The 16,517-nt window shown below is 51.2% G+C and overlaps 1 protein-coding gene across 1 annotated transcript; it reads right to left on the minus strand.

The window, feature by feature from the left end:
* Positions 1-4,735: 4,735 nt before the first annotated feature.
* On the minus strand, positions 4,736-6,548 carry LOC120662390 (dimethylnonatriene synthase-like). Its single transcript, XM_039941548.1, has one exon. The coding sequence runs from the start codon at positions 6,517-6,519 to the stop codon at positions 4,933-4,935; it is 1,587 nt and encodes a 528-aa protein (XP_039797482.1). The 5' UTR covers positions 6,520-6,548; the 3' UTR covers positions 4,736-4,932.
* Positions 6,549-16,517: the final 9,969 nt, after the last annotated feature.

A 16,517-nucleotide genomic window follows, 5' to 3' on the forward strand; every position in this document is an offset into this window, starting at 1 on the left:
CAGGGACCCAGGGGTGGACGGTATTTCAAATACCGTCCACCCCCGGTCGGCATTTGGTTCACCGTCCGCCCTTGGCCGTCGCCGCGACGCTGCCTCCGCTGCATGCCGTGCCTCGCCGGAGCGCCGCCCGAGCGCTGGGGACCGGCGAGCTGCGCGTCGTCGCCACCGTCGTCCACGGGGAGGTGGGGAGGAGGAGGCCGCCGGGGCCAGGTACGCCGTGGCGCGGAACGGGGTCGCGCGCATCGGCGCGCGGCTGCAGCAAGCAGACGGGAGGCGAAGCCACCGTGATGCCGTGCTACCCGATGGCGGCGTACCCGTTCATGGTCCACTGACCACTTCTGCCACCGGCCGGCCGGCGCGGAGGCGCTCCGCGTGTAGCTGCTGACGACGGCAGCAGGCAGCTCAGGGAGAGGGCAGGGCGATCGCGATGTGGCAGGCCGACACGACGGGCTGGGACGATGGCTTCTTCTGCATTTCGCCACTTCGTGCAGCTCAACTACGAGCTGTGGCTGCCGGCAGCCGCTCCGTCGTATGGCGCGTAACAGGATGGAGTAGTGCTTAATAAAACAGAGTAGCAGCAGCCTGCCTATGAAGTTCGTACGGCAGCCATCTTGATGATAATCAGATGATGATCGATCATCAAGAGGACAATATCAAGGCCTCAATAAATAATTATCCAACAATCATCTGCTTCAGATGTACTTAATTTTTTCTTGAATGACACTCACAACTAACACTGCATTACCTCTGCATATGCAGTTGCCTGCCTGCACATGTACAGTTGCAGGAGCCCTTTAACCGACTGTGGAGAGTGAAGGAAAACGAAAACTTAGCTTAAGCACATTATTTCACCACCTATTTTCAGTTACTATATATGATTGGTGTTGCCAGTCCATGATATGCTAACCTCAAGCTGAAGGTTCTGTGTGCCCTGGCCAGATGTAATCGCAGCATTTTTTTTTTGAAAGATCCTAAGCCTTACTGTTCGGCATGCTCCGTCAGTAATTCTGCAGTTTGGGGAGGCATTACCACACAAATAAAACTGTGAGCTGGATTAGTCAACGATCGATCAGATTTTATCCCTATCCCTGCATTTTGATGATAGCTTTGTTGTTTTAGGATCAAATTGATGGTTAGCCATAGGAAGCCCACTGAACCTCTGCAGCTTTTCAAAACTTCCACCTTCTCTGATTCTCATCTTGTTTATTGAGTAGATTCTACCTCAAAAGTAGATAATGATCGTAGCATGGTCATCATTGCAGGTCACCAGCTGATATTTTTGCAAGAGTTGTTGGTGCCGATTGGAATGTGTTGGGTTGGGAGTGCCTCTGACCTATTCTAATTTTGAAGACAACATGCTTTCCTTTTGGAATTATGATAATTTCTCAGTTTAAAATTCGGATACTATGATCAACATGCAGTGATAGAATGTTCTGAGCATATTTGGGGGATTCAAGCGACATGGGGGAATTTTATGCTACAACATACTGACCTACACTCATTTCTAAACTTGTTTCTGTTTCATCATGTTATGCTTTGAACATAGCTTTAATTCGAGTGTTGCTTCTCTATGCTTGCAGATCATTTAGCGCAACTAGTTGCTAGTCCATCCTTCTGATTTGGTCCTAAAATGTTCGGTTTGGGATTTCTTTCTGTGGTTTGATAAGCTGTATCTATATTTTTGTGCTCGCTTCTTCATGTGGTGGCTGCAGGATTAGTTTGGCTTTGGGAACTTCCTGTATCTAACTAAGAACTGGCACTTGAAATTGGGGGCAGGTCAGAGTCTGGTGCACGGTCATTTTGGTTATATTGGTTCCATTACTTTTATTCAGTGGTTTCAGATCTGAATGGTTGGATAATACTTTGCCTCTCCAATGGGATAATGATGAGGTTTGAGAACCTGGATTTATTCAGTATTGTATAAGCTGATCTTGGTTGTGGTGTGTTTTGTGTCATTCAGAGGTGCAGGTGGGGCCTACGCTCTCCACCTGCCCTGGCGTTGGAGGATTAGCTCGTGCGCGAGAGCCGCGGGGTGTGCGCCGCCGCCAGCCATGGGAACACAGACGCGTCGTCCCCGTTCCTCTATGACACGTGCTGCGTGCACTGGACACGCCGACACGCGGTATCCGCCACCTCCACGACGCCATAGCGGAGTCCATCCTACTGTTCCCGGCGTGCGCCGAGGAACCGAGGAAGTGGGGGCTTCATCCCCGGTGACGGCTTGCGCGCATCTCCGGCGCGAAGCCGGGCGGCCGGCCACTTCCTTGCTCGGGCCCATGGATGCTTTGCCCAATTCCCAGAGCTAATCCGGCGAGCTTCTTTAATTCTCTAGAATAATGACTCGTGGCTATCAACGCCGTTGATCGGCGGACATTCGCCGCCGCGCCACCGGCCTCAAGCAGTCCAGACGTCCAATGCAGCGCCATCCGCGCGCTGCCAGACGACTGGCGAGGACGACCAAGTCCCTACCTAGGCAAAGCATGCATGATCTGGACCGTACAAGTGCTCGATTCAACGGACAGAAGGACCCAAGGGTATTTGAAATACCGTCCACCCGCGGTTCGCATTTGGCACGCCGTCCGCCCCTGGTCGGTGACTCAGCGCAGCGGCGCTGCCTCCGCCGCGTGTCGTGGCTCGCCGGAGAGCCGCCGCGCCGGCCTGCCACTCGGGGACGAGTTCCCGTGTTCTCCGGGGGCGATGAGCGCCGTCCTCCCGAAGCTCGTCGCCCTGCTGAGGCTGGAAGCAAGGGAGACTTCAGATTCATCGAGGGAGCGCAGGAAGAAGATAAAGTTTCACGTTCCTAGGAGACGATCTCTCCAGCTGATGCAAGGCTCCTTGGAGGTCGCGATTGACGGAGTTGCAAGAGGATATTTGCATGTCGAGGCTTCTGGTCTGCCGAAGCCGGTCATCCTTGCCCGGGGGCGGCCGGCAGGGAGACGGACGCGTTGCCCAGAGCTCATCGGGCGAGCTTCTCTTGAGTGAAGCGGCGAGGCCTCCTGCCGTCCGGCGTCGTCGATCGGCGTGCACTCGCCACCAAGGCTGAGCGCTACCGCCGCCGCGGGCCACGCCATCCGGCCTCGCGACGCTGCAGACGACCGACGAGAACGACGGATGGAGTCCCTGGCTGTTGAAACCTCACATGATCTGGACCACACGTGCTCCATCCAACGGGTGCCACGACCCAAGGGGGGCGGACGGTATTTGAAATACCGTCCCCCCCGGTCGGCAATTGTTTCCACCGTCCGCCCCTGGTCGTCCCCGCGGCACCGCCTCCGCTGCATGACGTGGCTCACCGGAGCGCCGCCGCGCCGTCCTGACAGCCTGGGACGATTCCCCGTGTCCTTCCTCGCCTCGCCGCGACCTCGAGCGACGAGAGCCTCCGGGGGAACGTGGTCACTGGTCACCAGCTCCCTGCTCGCCGGGTGCGACACGACGTCGTCGGCGACGCTCGCCGACCTGGTTCTTCTGGGAGGGTCTCCGCTCTCCAACGGCGGATCCGACGTGGAGGATTAGCTCGTGCGAGAGGCCCGCGAGGTGTGGGCCGCCACCAGCCATGGGAACATGACGCGTCGTCCCCGTCCAGCTTCGATGACCCGCACTTGGATACGCCGCTGATGCGCGGCATGCATGCGCTACCTCCACGACGCGCTATGACAGAGTCCACCTCTACCCAGCTGTTGCCGGCCTTGGCCCGCGCGCAGCTCACCTGCGTGCGACGTGGCGCCACGTGCGGACGTGCCGCAGGTGTGCGCACCCCGGGAACACGTGCGTGCGTTTGCCTTCGTCCTCGCCACGCCCTGGCCTGCGGTTGCCAGGGCCAGGCAATAGCATGGCATGTCGCCGGCGGTTGCGCACCACATGTGTTCGCCGCTTTGCCTGCGAGGGACCGATGCTCAGGAATCTGCATGGCATTGGCAATACCTGCCGGCCTCTACTTTGATCAGTTCCACAATACAGATAGAACATGGTTGTGACTTGTGAGCCGTTATGGTGTACTGACCTTTACTGCACTCAAATTTGCTGCCTCGCAGTCGCGGATCGAAGATCGGACAGAAACCAGGAAGCTGTGGACAAAAAGGTACTACTTTCGATCTGAATTTGTGGTAACCGGTGAACATTTGTGTTGGCGAGTTAATTTGGTGCTAAAATTGTGGACAAAAAGGTACTTTGTGCTGAATTTATGGTAAAGGATTAACTTTCTTCAGTTTTGAAGAAAAACTGCAAAAAAGGAACTTCTCGCTGAATTGGTGTATTGCCCTCATTTTCACTAACCATGAGCAGAACATAATAGTTGCTCTGGCCACCACATCATCAGCTTTCCTCATCCAGAACCGGAAGCCATGGCTCGTGGTGCTCTACTGCTTCTTGTCTCCCTTTTCGTCGGTGCGCCGGCGGCGGCGAAAGAGGAGATCAGATTGCCATCCCCGTCTACAGCGCACAAGGGCTCCTTCGAGCCAGAGGCGTACCGGGTGAAGTGGTACCTGAGGCCACCTTCTCCCCGCGGGAGCTCCGTCAAGCCGGAGGCGAAGTGGGACCCTCCTGCCTCGGCGGGTGCGGGGGAGCCGGCACGTGGCATCCATGTCGAGCCCGGGATGCTCTTCCTGCGGAAGAGCTTGTTTCCGGGGGCGATCCTGCCGGAAGGCACTAGGCTCGCCGGCCACGGCTTCCCGGCTCCCCGGAGGTTCATCACCCGGGGAACTCCGAGTTATTGGACGGGCTCGACACAGATGCGGGATAAGACGGATCAAACCAAAAATTTGGATGGAAACTTTACATGCTTTAGTAATAGATATAGATATAGACTAGCAGAAAATTCAAGCGCTGTAGACATAGTAGATCCTTTATTGAACATTGGAACAATGCATCAGCCAATGTTTTCACTTGATAAAAACGTGCGCCAGTCTTAGCTTCTTGTATACGTAAGCCCGATGATCAGTCGGTGGCGTCGTCGTAGAGGTGCGCCGGCAGCCGGGGTTCGGCGACGGCGACGAGCGGCACCTTCCGCTTCGTGGACAGCCCGACGTGCTCCTCCATGCTCACGTCCTCCGGCGCCACCCCGTCCGGCAGCCGCCACGCGAACCCCTGCACCATGATCGCCACGCCGGCGGCCACCAGCTTCATCGCGAGGTCGTACGCCGGGCAGATCCGCCGCCCGGCCCCGAACGGCAGCAGCTCGAAGTGCGCCCCGCGGACGTCCACGCCGGCGCCGGCACCGCCGCCCAGGAACCGCTCCGGCCGGAACGCGTCGGGCGCGTCGGGCCACGACGCCGGGTCGCGCGCGATGGCCCACGCGTTCACCAGCACGCGCGCGCCGGCGGGCACGTCGTAGCCGGCGACCACCGTGTCCTCGCGGGCGTGGTGCGGGACCAGGAGCGGGCCCACCGGGTGCAGCCGCAGCGTCTCCTTCACGACGGCGTCGATGTAAGGGAGGTCCGGCAGGTCGCGCTCGGTTACCCAGCGCCCGCGGCCGACCACGCGGTCGAGCTCGCCGGTGGCGCCCGCCATGGCCTCCGGGTGGCGGAGAAGCTCCGACATGGCCCACTCTGTAGTCACCGCCGAGCTCTCCGTGCCGCCGGCGATGATGTCCTGGATGAAGGCCTTCACGCCGACGCGCGTGAGCCTGGCCTCCGACTCCGGCCTGTCCTCCTCAGCGAGCTGCAACAGCACGTCGACGAGGTCGCTCGCCACGAACTCGCCGGCGGCGGCATCGGCCCGCCGCCGCCGCTCCTCGTGCTCGTCCACGATCTTCTCGTAGAACCGGTCGTAGAGCTCGCGCAGCCGCCTCATCTGCCGCGCGCAGCCCTGCACGTCGAGCCAGCCCAGCAGCGGCACCCACTCGCCGACGTTGCTCACCGCCCCGGTCGCCGCGAACGCCTCGTCCAGCGTGCGCCGGAACGCCTCGCCCTCGGCGCTGCCGTAGCAGCCCGACCACTTCTTCCCGACGGCCATGCGGAGGATGTTCCGCAGCGTGGCGCCGGCGACGTGCTCCCGGACGGCGACGGCGCGGCCGGCGCACCGGAACAGGCCGATCGCCAGCGCGCGCATCTCCTGCGCGCGGACGCGCTCGAACGAGTCGACGCGGCGCGCCGAGAAGAGCTCGGTGGCGCAGAGCTTGCGCGCCATGCGCCAGTAGGGCCCGTACGGCGTGTGCACGATGCCCCGGTAGCCGTAGGAGGTGATCTCGCCGGCGGCCGTGGGCGGGCGGTCGGCGAAGGCGAGGTCGTGGGTCTTGAGGACGAGGCGGGCGGTCTCCGCCGACGAGGCTACCACGGTGTGGTAGGAGCTGAGACGGAGGTGCATGAGCGGGCCGTGGCGCGCCGCGAGCGCGGCCAGCACGCGATGCGGCGGGGCCGCGCCCGCCAGAACGCCGAGGCTGCCGAGCACCGGCCAACCCCGCGGCCCCGGCGGAAGGTTCAGTGCCTTCCGCCGGCCGCGTGGCAGGACGACGGAGCTGAGGACGAAGACTACCAAGACAGCCACCAATGCCATGGCCATGGACAACGTTGCTGCGAGCTCCATCGTTGGAAATGGAAGCCTTGGAGATGAGGGTGCTGTTTGATGGTGGCATATATAAAGGAATAATTTTTTTGTTAACTATATTATGCTATTATTGAGGCGCACATTCGTCGTGGACGCACATTTTCAGTGTGCATTCTCTTACTTGAAATAGCCAAGAAAAGTAGAAAATATTTGGACTGAATAAGACACATGCTGAAGTTGCTGATACTTCCAAAAGTGAGATGAATGCAAAATTCCCCATTCACCAGTAACAACAGTCAGTACATGCAACTAGGGATATAAATGGTACGGAGATTTTCCGACCGTATTCGAATTCGATCCGATCTGGAAGGGTTTTTATCCGTCCGTATCCGATTCCGAGTATCCAATATCCGTAACTGATTCGTATCCGAATGCTCAAAAATTACATTTTTATGATGTCGATATCCATTACAATCTTATCCGACAAAAACTAACACTATCCATATCCGACTCTGTATTCGAACACAAATATAAAAACAAATACGATATCAGTGATATCCATCCGTATTCGATCCATTTTCATCCCTACATGCAACTTCTGGATTCTATTCGGAGCGCGCGCGTGTGAAAATGAGTTCCAGGGCATTAGGGCAACCACCCCTGTCCGTATGCATTGCAAAAGGACCATTACAAGGACAAGGAGGGCAGCGTTTTCAGTACATCTAATTTTCAGGATTCTATTTGGTAGGCACATGAGAACATGTGTGTTCATGTTTCTTTGACTAATGAACTGGTCCCAAAGCCACGCAAGACAAAGACATCCTGGCCTAGGCATTGCAGATTTTTGTACAGAAACAAATGAACAAGACCAAATGTATTTGTGTGGTGAGTGTTGCATTTGCACGAACATTGGTATATTGTTCCGTCAAACCAGTTCATTTACATCCACGTGAATATCGCACAAGTTGCATTATTGCACCAGAAGGTTCGAAAGTTCAGAGAACTGAAGCAAGTAAGCAACAGCCATATCGAAGGTGACACTCTGAATCAGAAGGAACAGACAGGCTCATCCAGGACCTGAAAAAAGAAGTGTATTGTTATCGAGCTTTTGGGTAAAAAAATGGAAAAATTTCAATCTATATAGTCAAATTTTGAATAATCCCCTAAACTATAACTTAGTTCAATTTACCCCATAAACTATGCAATTTAGTTCATTTTATTCTATACTACAATTTGTCATTTTTGTTTCTCAATATACAAGTTGAATTTTAATTTCAAAATTTGCAAGGCAGTAATGGACATCACAATGCATATTAAAAAAATTATTATTATTTTTCATCGTTATTTTTCATATTATTTTGAACTCCAAAGATTAATTTATTATTAATATCGTAACATATCAAAATAGTGATAAAAAATTATAATGTATTTTTTCTAACATGTGTGATGTGTACTATCATCAACATAAAACTCCACCGATGCATAGAGAAATGAAAAAGACAAATTGTATGAGGGGGTAATTTAAACCAAAGGGCATAGTTTATGGGGTAAAATGGACCAAATGATAGTTTATAGAGTTATCCGAACTTTGACTATAATTCAGGGGAGTAATTTAGACTTTATCCAAAAAAAAAATGAAGGGCCACATGGTAGTTACGAATAGGGAAGACTATGAGATTCTACATCTTAATGTGAGATTGTAATGTAGACGCGAGAAGTTCGTCCTTGATCGATCAATCTGTGAAAGTATTACTACATCAATTTTTTTGTGTGAAAGTATATGTGTCCCTTTTGATAATGAATTGCGGGGCTTTATGCATATAAAAGCCAGAATTTTTCCCCATTATCTAAAAAATCAATCTGTTTGCGAACTGATATTTTAAATCCATCGTTATTCGATGTTTTCTTGAACTAGCTAAATCCGTGCTTCGCTACAAGCAACAATAATTACCACTGAAAGTCATAATATTTTTCACTTGCACATCCACGCACTGAGGTTCTCCCTTCTCTTGAATGATGAACCGGCGAGGCCTCCGGCGTCTTCGATTGGCAGTCATTTGCTACCAAGGCTGAGCGCTGGCGCCGCGCCGTCCGGGTCCGGCCTCCGGTGTGGCACCACCCCTAGCTCCCGCGCGCTGCCAGGCGTGGCGACCGGTGACGGTGAGGACGATCGCATCCCTGACTGGGCAGACCCCGCGTGATGTGGACCGCACGATCTTGATCCGCAGGGACCCAGGGGTGGACGGTATTTCAAATACCGTCCACCCCCGGTCGGCATTTGGTTCACCGTCCGCCCTTGGCCGTCGCCGCGACGCTGCCTCCGCTGCGTGCCGTGCCTCGCCGGAGCGCCGCCCGAGCGCTGGGGACCGGCGAGCTGCGCGTCGTCGCCACCGTCGTCCACTGGGAGGTGGGGAGGAGGAGGCCGCCGGGGCCAGGTACGCCGTGGCGCGGAACGGGGTCGCGCGCATCGGCGCGCGGCTGCAGCAAGCAGACGGGAGGCGAAGCCACCGTGATGCCGTGCTACCCGATGGCGGCGTACCCGTTCATGGTCCACTGACCACTTCTGCCACCGGCCGGCCGGCGCGGAGGCGCTCCGCGTCTAGCTGCTGACGACGGCAGCAGGCAGCTCAGGGAGAGGGCAGGGCGATCGCGATGTGGCAGGCCGACACGACGGGCTGGGACGATGGGTTCTTCTGCATTTCGCCACTTCGTGCCGCTCAACTACGTGCTGTGGCTGCCGGCAGCCGCTCCGTCGTATGGCGCGTAACAGGATGGAGTAGTGCTTAATAAAACAGAGTAGCAGCAGCCTGCCTATGAAGTTTGTACGGCAGCCATCTTGATGATAATCAGATGATGATCGATCATCAAGAGGACAATATCAAGGCCTCAATAAATAATTATCCAACAATCATCTGCTTCAGATGTACTTAATTTTTTCTTGAATGACACTCACAACTAACACTGCATTACCTCTGCATATGCAGTTGCCTGCACATGTACAGTTGCAGGAGCCCTTTAACCGAACTGTGGAGAGTGAAGGAAAACGAAAACTTAGCTTAAGCACATTATTTCAGCACCTATTTTCAGTTACTATATATGATTGGTGTTGCCAGTCCATGATATGCTAACCTCAAGCTGAAGGTTCTGTGTGCCCTGGCCAGATGTAATCGCAGCATTTTTTTTTTGAAAGATCCTAAGCCTTACGGTTCGGCATGCTCCGTCAGTAATTCTGCAGTTTGGGGAGGCATTACCACACAAATAAAACTGAGAGCTGGATTAGTCAACGCTCGATCAGATTTTATCCCTATCCCTGCATTTTGATGATAGCTTTGTTGTTTGAGGGTCAAATTGATGGTTAGCCATAGGAAGCCCACTAAACCTCTGCAGCTTTTCAAAACTTCCACCTTCTCTGATTCTCATCTTATTTATTGAGTAGATTCTACCTCAAAAGTAGATAATGTTCGTAGCATGGTCATCATTGCAGGTCACCAGCTGATATTTTTGCAAGAGTTGTTGGTGCCGATTGGAATGTGTTGGGTTGGGAGTGCCTCTGACCTATTCTAATTTTGAAGACAACATGCTTTCCTTTTGGAATTATGATAATTTCTCAGTTTAAAATTCGGATACTATGATCAACATGCAGTGATAGAAGGTTCTGAGCATATTTGGGGGATTCAAGCGACATGGGGGAATTTTATGCTAACAACATACTGACCTACACTCATTTCTAAACTTGTTTCTGTTTCATCATGTTATGCTTTGAACATAGCTTTAATTCGAGTGTTGCTTCTCTATGCTTGCAGATCATTTAGCCCAACTAGTTGCTAGTCCATCCTTCTGATTTGGTCCTAAAATGTTCGGTTTGGGATTTCTTTCTGTGGTTTGATAAGCTGTATCTATATTTTTGTGCTCGCTTCTTCATGTGGTGGCTGCAGGATTAGTTTGGCTTTGGGAACTTCCTGTATCTAACTATCTAAGAACTGGCACTTGAAATTGGGGGCAGGTCAGAGTCTGGTGCACGGTCATTTTGGTTATATTGGTTCCATTACTTTTATTCAGTGGTTTCAGATCTGAATGGTAGGATAATACTTTGCCTCTCCAATGGGATAATGATGAGGTTTGAGAACCTGGATTTATTCAGTATTGTATAAGCTGATCTTGGTTGTGGTGTGTTTTTGTGTCATTCAGAGATGCAGGTGGGGCATTGGTTGTGGGGGTTGATTGATGTAGAAGTTTGGTTATGGCTGACAGTAGTTTTGCTATTTCCGCGTTATATTATGATGATATTACCATTGTGAAATTACAGCCTAAATGCCAGAGCTTCAATTGGGATCAATGTTCAAATCTACAGGATGCTTGGAAGCAACACTTTGATTGGAAACAAAATATTACATTGGATTGACATCAACGTTCAAATCTGTAGACTGTAAGATGCTTGTAATTATGTGGATGTCTTCTCTGTTATTACGATCAGTTCCTTCTGTTTTCTAGTCACTTAAATTATATGTCTTCTCTGTTATTACGATCAGTTCCTTCTGTTTTCTAGTCACTTAAATTATATGGATGCTTAGGAATTCTTATGTGCTTCCTATCCAGTTAGTTTCTGTAATCGCAGCAGCAAGTGTTGAGTTGACAGTCTCAGGAAGATCCATCATCGGCCCCAATGTAAGGCTGAACACCGCATTTTAGTTGGTTTCAACTTTCTAGTGAAAATAGGAGTGTCAGACGTTGCAATGCATAGCTTATCTGAACTCTGAACTACGAGCGCTCGAAACACTCAGCCTATCACGCTCTTGATCCATCGTCCACCGTGACCATGCGTTACAGGCGGCTTGGAGCAGGAGGCAGCCGGGTGCCGGCGGAGGCGGAGGCGGCGATGTGGTTCACCAGCGACCGCGCGCATCTCCGGTCCGCCGAGGCCGGCCACCGGCTGGCCATGTCCTTCCCAGATGCCCAGGGCCACGGACGCTTTGCCCAGAGCTAATGGGACGCGCTTCTCGATGAAGTGGCGAGGCCTCCGGCGTCGTTCGGTCGGTGGACACTCGCCGCCGTGCCGTCGGGCCTCCGGTGTAGCGCCACCGCAGCTCCCGCGCGCTGGCAGGCAAGTGGGGATGACGACTGAGTCCTTTCCCTGTGCAAACTTTGGTTGATCTGGACCGTACATGCTCGATCCAATGGACTGCAGGGACTAAGGGGGTGGACGGTATTTCTATATATGAAAGCGCCGACCCTCCGCGCCCTCTCAGGCAGCCACGTCGGCCAAAAAAATTTCGCCCGTCCGATCGTGATCCGATGGTTACGGATGAAAGGAAATCTTCCTATTTCAGAGTACTAAATAAAATCTATTTACAAAACCTTTTGTATGGATGAATTACAAATCACGAGACGAAACTAATGAGCATACTTACTTCATGATCAACTCATAATTAGTGAACGGTTATTGTAGTATCCGATGGTTACGGATGAAAGGAAATCTTCCTATTTCAGAGTACTAAATAAAATCTATTTACAAAACCTTTTGTATGGATGGATTACAAATCACGAGACGAAACTAATGAGCATACTTACTTCATGATCAACTCATAATTAGTGAACGGTTATTGTAGTATCACTGTATGACTACGGATGAAAGGGAATCTTGCTATTTCGGAGTACAAAATAAAATCTATTTACAAAACCTTTTACAGGCCGGGTTGTAAATCACGAGACGAACCTAATAAGCATACTTAATTCATGATCAACTCATAATTAGTGAACGGTTATTGTAGTATCCGATGGTTACGGATGAAAGGAAATCTTCCTATTTCAGAGTACTAAATAAAATCTATTTACAAAACCTTTTGTATGGATGGATTACAAATCACGAGACGAAACTAATGAGCATACTTACTTCATGATCAACTCATAATTAGTGAACGGTTATTGTAGTATCACTGTATGACTACGGATGAAAGGGAATCTTGCTATTTCGGAGTACAAAATAAAATCTATTTACAAAACCTTTTACAGGCCGGGTTGTAAATCACGAGACGAACCTAATAAGCATACTTAATTCATGATTAACTCATAATTAGTGATCGGTTACTGTAGTACCACTGTATGGCTACGGATGAAAGAGAATTTTGATATTTCGGAGTACTAAATAAAATCTATTTACAGACTTTTTGCACGGATGGGTTGCAAATCACGAGACGGGTTGTAAATCACGAGACGAATCATTAGTAAACGATTACTGTAGTACCATTGTATGGCTACGGATGAAAGGAAATCTTACTATTTCGGAGTACTAAATAAAATTTATTTACAAAACCTTTGGTATGGATGGGTTGCAAATCACGAGACGAAACTAATGAGCATACTTACTTCATGATCAACTCATAATTAGTGAACGGTTATTGTAGTATCACTGTATGACTACGGATGAAAGGGAATCTTGCTATTTCGGAGTACAAAATAAAATCTATTTACAAAACCTTTTGTATGGATGAATTACAAATCACGAGACGAAACTAATGAGCATACTTACTTCATGATCAACTCATAATTAGTGAACGGTTATTGTAGTATCCGATGGTTACGGATGAAAGGAAATCTTCCTATTTCAGAGTACTAAATAAAATCTATTTACAAAACCTTTTGTATGGATGGATTACAAATCACGAGACGAAACTAATGAGCATACTTACTTCATGATCAACTCATAATTAGTGAACGGTTATTGTAGTATCACTGTATGACTACGGATGAAAGGGAATCTTGCTATTTCGGAGTACAAAATAAAATCTATTTACAAAACCTTTTACAGGCCGGGTTGTAAATCACGAGACGAACCTAATAAGCATACTTAATTCATGATCAACTCATAATTAGTGAACGGTTATTGTAGTATCCGATGGTTACGGATGAAAGGAAATCTTCCTATTTCAGAGTACTAAATAAAATCTATTTACAAAACCTTTTGTATGGATGGATTACAAATCACGAGACGAAACTAATGAGCATACTTACTTCATGATCAACTCATAATTAGTGAACGGTTATTGTAGTATCACTGTATGACTACGGATGAAAGGGAATCTTGCTATTTCGGAGTACAAAATAAAATCTATTTACAAAACCTTTTACAGGCCGGGTTGTAAATCACGAGACGAACCTAATAAGCATACTTAATTCATGATTAACTCATAATTAGTGATCGGTTACTGTAGTACCACTGTATGGCTACGGATGAAAGAGAATTTTGATATTTCGGAGTACTAAATAAAATCTATTTACAGACTTTTTGCACGGATGGGTTGCAAATCACGAGACGGGTTGGAAATCACGAGACGAATCATTAGTAAACGATTACTGTAGTACCATTGTATGGCTACGGATGAAAGGAAATCTTACTATTTCGGAGTACTAAATAAAATTTATTTACAAAACCTTTGGTATGGATGGGTTGCAAATCACGAGACGAAACTAATGAGCATACTTACTTCATGATCAACTCATAATTAGTGAACGGTTATTGTAGTATCACTGTATGACTACGGATGAAAGGGAATCTTGCTATTTCGGAGTACAAAATAAAATCTATTTACAAAACCTTTTACAGGCCGGGTTGTAAATCACGAGACGAACCTAATAAGCATACTTAATTCATGATTAACTCATAATTAGTGATCGGTTACTGTAGTACCACTGTATGGCTACGGATGAAAGAGAATTTTGATATTTCGGAGTACTAAATAAAATCTATTTACAGACTTTTTGCACGGATGGGTTGCAAATCACGAGACGGGTTGTAAATCACGAGACGAATCTAATGAGAATACTTAATTCATGGTTAACTAATAATTAGTAAACGATTACTGTAGTACCATTGTATGGCTACGGATGAAAGGAAATCTTGCTATTTCGGAGTACTAAATAAAATCTATTTACAAAACCTTTTACACGGATGGGTTGTAAATCACGAGACAAACCTAATGAGCATACTCAATTCATGATTAACTCATAATTAGTGAGCGGTTACTGTAGTACCACTGTAACCGTCCACCCCTGGTCGGCATTTGTTTTACCGTCCGCCCTGGCCGTCGCCGCGGCGCTGCCTCCACTGCGTGCCGTGGCTTGCCGGAGCGTCGCCGCGCCGGACTACCGATCTGGGACGACCTCCCGTGTTCTGTCTCGCTTCACGGCGACCGAAAGCGACGAGAAGCCTCCGGGGGCGTGGTCATTGGTCACCAGCCTCCTGCTCGCCGGGGGCGCGACACGAGACGTCGTCGGCGATGCCGGCCGGCCTGGTTCTTCTGGGAGGGCCTACGCTCTCCACCTGCTAGCTCGTGCGCGAGAGCCGCGGGGTGTGCGCCGCCGCCAGCCATGGGAACACAGACGCGTCGTCCCCGTTCCTCTTTGACGCGTGTTGCGTGCACTGGACACGCCGACACGCGGTATCCGCCACCTCCACGACGCCATAGCGGAGTCCATCCTGCTGTTCCCGGCGTGCGCCGAGGAACCGAGGAAGTGGGGGCTTCATCCCGGGCGACGGCTTGCGCGCATCTCCGGCGCGAAGCCGGGCGGCCGGCCACTTCCTTGCTCGGGCCCATGGATGCTTTGCCCAATTCCCAGAGCTAATCCGGCGAGCTTCTTTAATTCTCTAGAATAATGACTCGTGGCTATCAACGCCGTTGATCGGCGGACATTCGCCGCCGCGCCACCGGCCTCAAGCAGTCCAGACGTCCAATGCAGCGCCATCCGCGCGCTGCCAGACGACTGCGGACGGTATACCGTCCCCCCCTGGTCGGCAATTGTTTCCACCGTCCGCCCCTGGTCGTCCCAGCGGCACCGCCTCCGGTGCATGACGTGGCTCACCGGAGCACCGCCGCGCCGTCCTGCCAGCCTGGGACGATTCCCCGTGTCCTTCCTCGCCTCGCCGCGACCTCGAGCGACGAGAGCCTCGGGGGGAACGTGGTCACTGGTCACCAGCTCCCTGCTCGCCGGGTGCGACACGACGTCGTCGGCGACGCTCGCCGACCTGGTTCTTCTGGGAGGATCTCCGCTCTCCAACGGCGGATCCGACGTGGGGGATTAGCTCGTGCGCGAGGCCCGCGAGGTGTGGGCCGCCACCAGCCATGGGAACATGACGCGTCGTCCCCGTCCAGCTTCGATGACCCGCACTTGGATACACCGCTGATGCGCGGCATGCATGCGCTACCTCCACGACGCGCCATGACAGAGTCCACCTCTACCCAGCTGTTGCCGGCCTTGGCCGTCGACACGCGCAGCTCACCTGCGTGCGCCGTGGCGCCACGTGCGGACGTGCCGCAGGTGTGCGCACCCCGGGAACACGTGCGTGCGTTTGCCTTCGTCCTCGCCACGCCCTGGGCTCCGTACTTTCGCCTGCTTCGCAAGGTGCACACGCGCCTGACACCGATGCCATCGTCTCCGATCGTTCGCCAGGGCCAGGCAATAGCATGGCATGTCGCCGGCGGTTGCGCACCACATGTGTTCGCCGCTTTGCCTGCGAGGGACCGATGCTCAGGAATCTGCATGGCATTGGCAATACCTGCCGGCCTCTACTTTGATCAGTTCCACAATACAGATAGAACATGGTTGTGACTTGTGAGCCGTTATGGTGTACTGACCTTTACTGCACTCAAATTTGCTGCCTCGCAGTCGCGGATCGAAGATCGGACAGAAACCAGGAAGCTGTGGACAAAAAGGTACTACTTTCGATCTGAATTTGTGATAACCGGTGAACATTTGTGTTGGCGAGTTAATTTGGTGCTAAAATTGTGGACAAAAAGGTACTTTGTCCTGAATTTATGGTAAAGGATTAACTTTCTTCAGTTTTGAAGAAAAACTGCAAAAAAGGAACTTCTCGCTGAATTGGTGTATTGCCCTCATTTTCACTAACCATGAGCAGAACATAATAGTTGCTCTGGCCACCACATCATCAGCTTTCCTCATCCTCACCAAATGTCTCCCTTCTCACCTCTCAAGTAAACCACAAGAAACCAGGACCGGAAGCCATGGCTCGTGGTGCTCTACTG

Source organism: Panicum virgatum, chromosome 2K, assembly GCF_016808335.1.
Source record: "Panicum virgatum strain AP13 chromosome 2K, P.virgatum_v5, whole genome shotgun sequence".
Lineage (NCBI taxonomy): Eukaryota > Viridiplantae > Streptophyta > Magnoliopsida > Poales > Poaceae > Panicum > Panicum virgatum.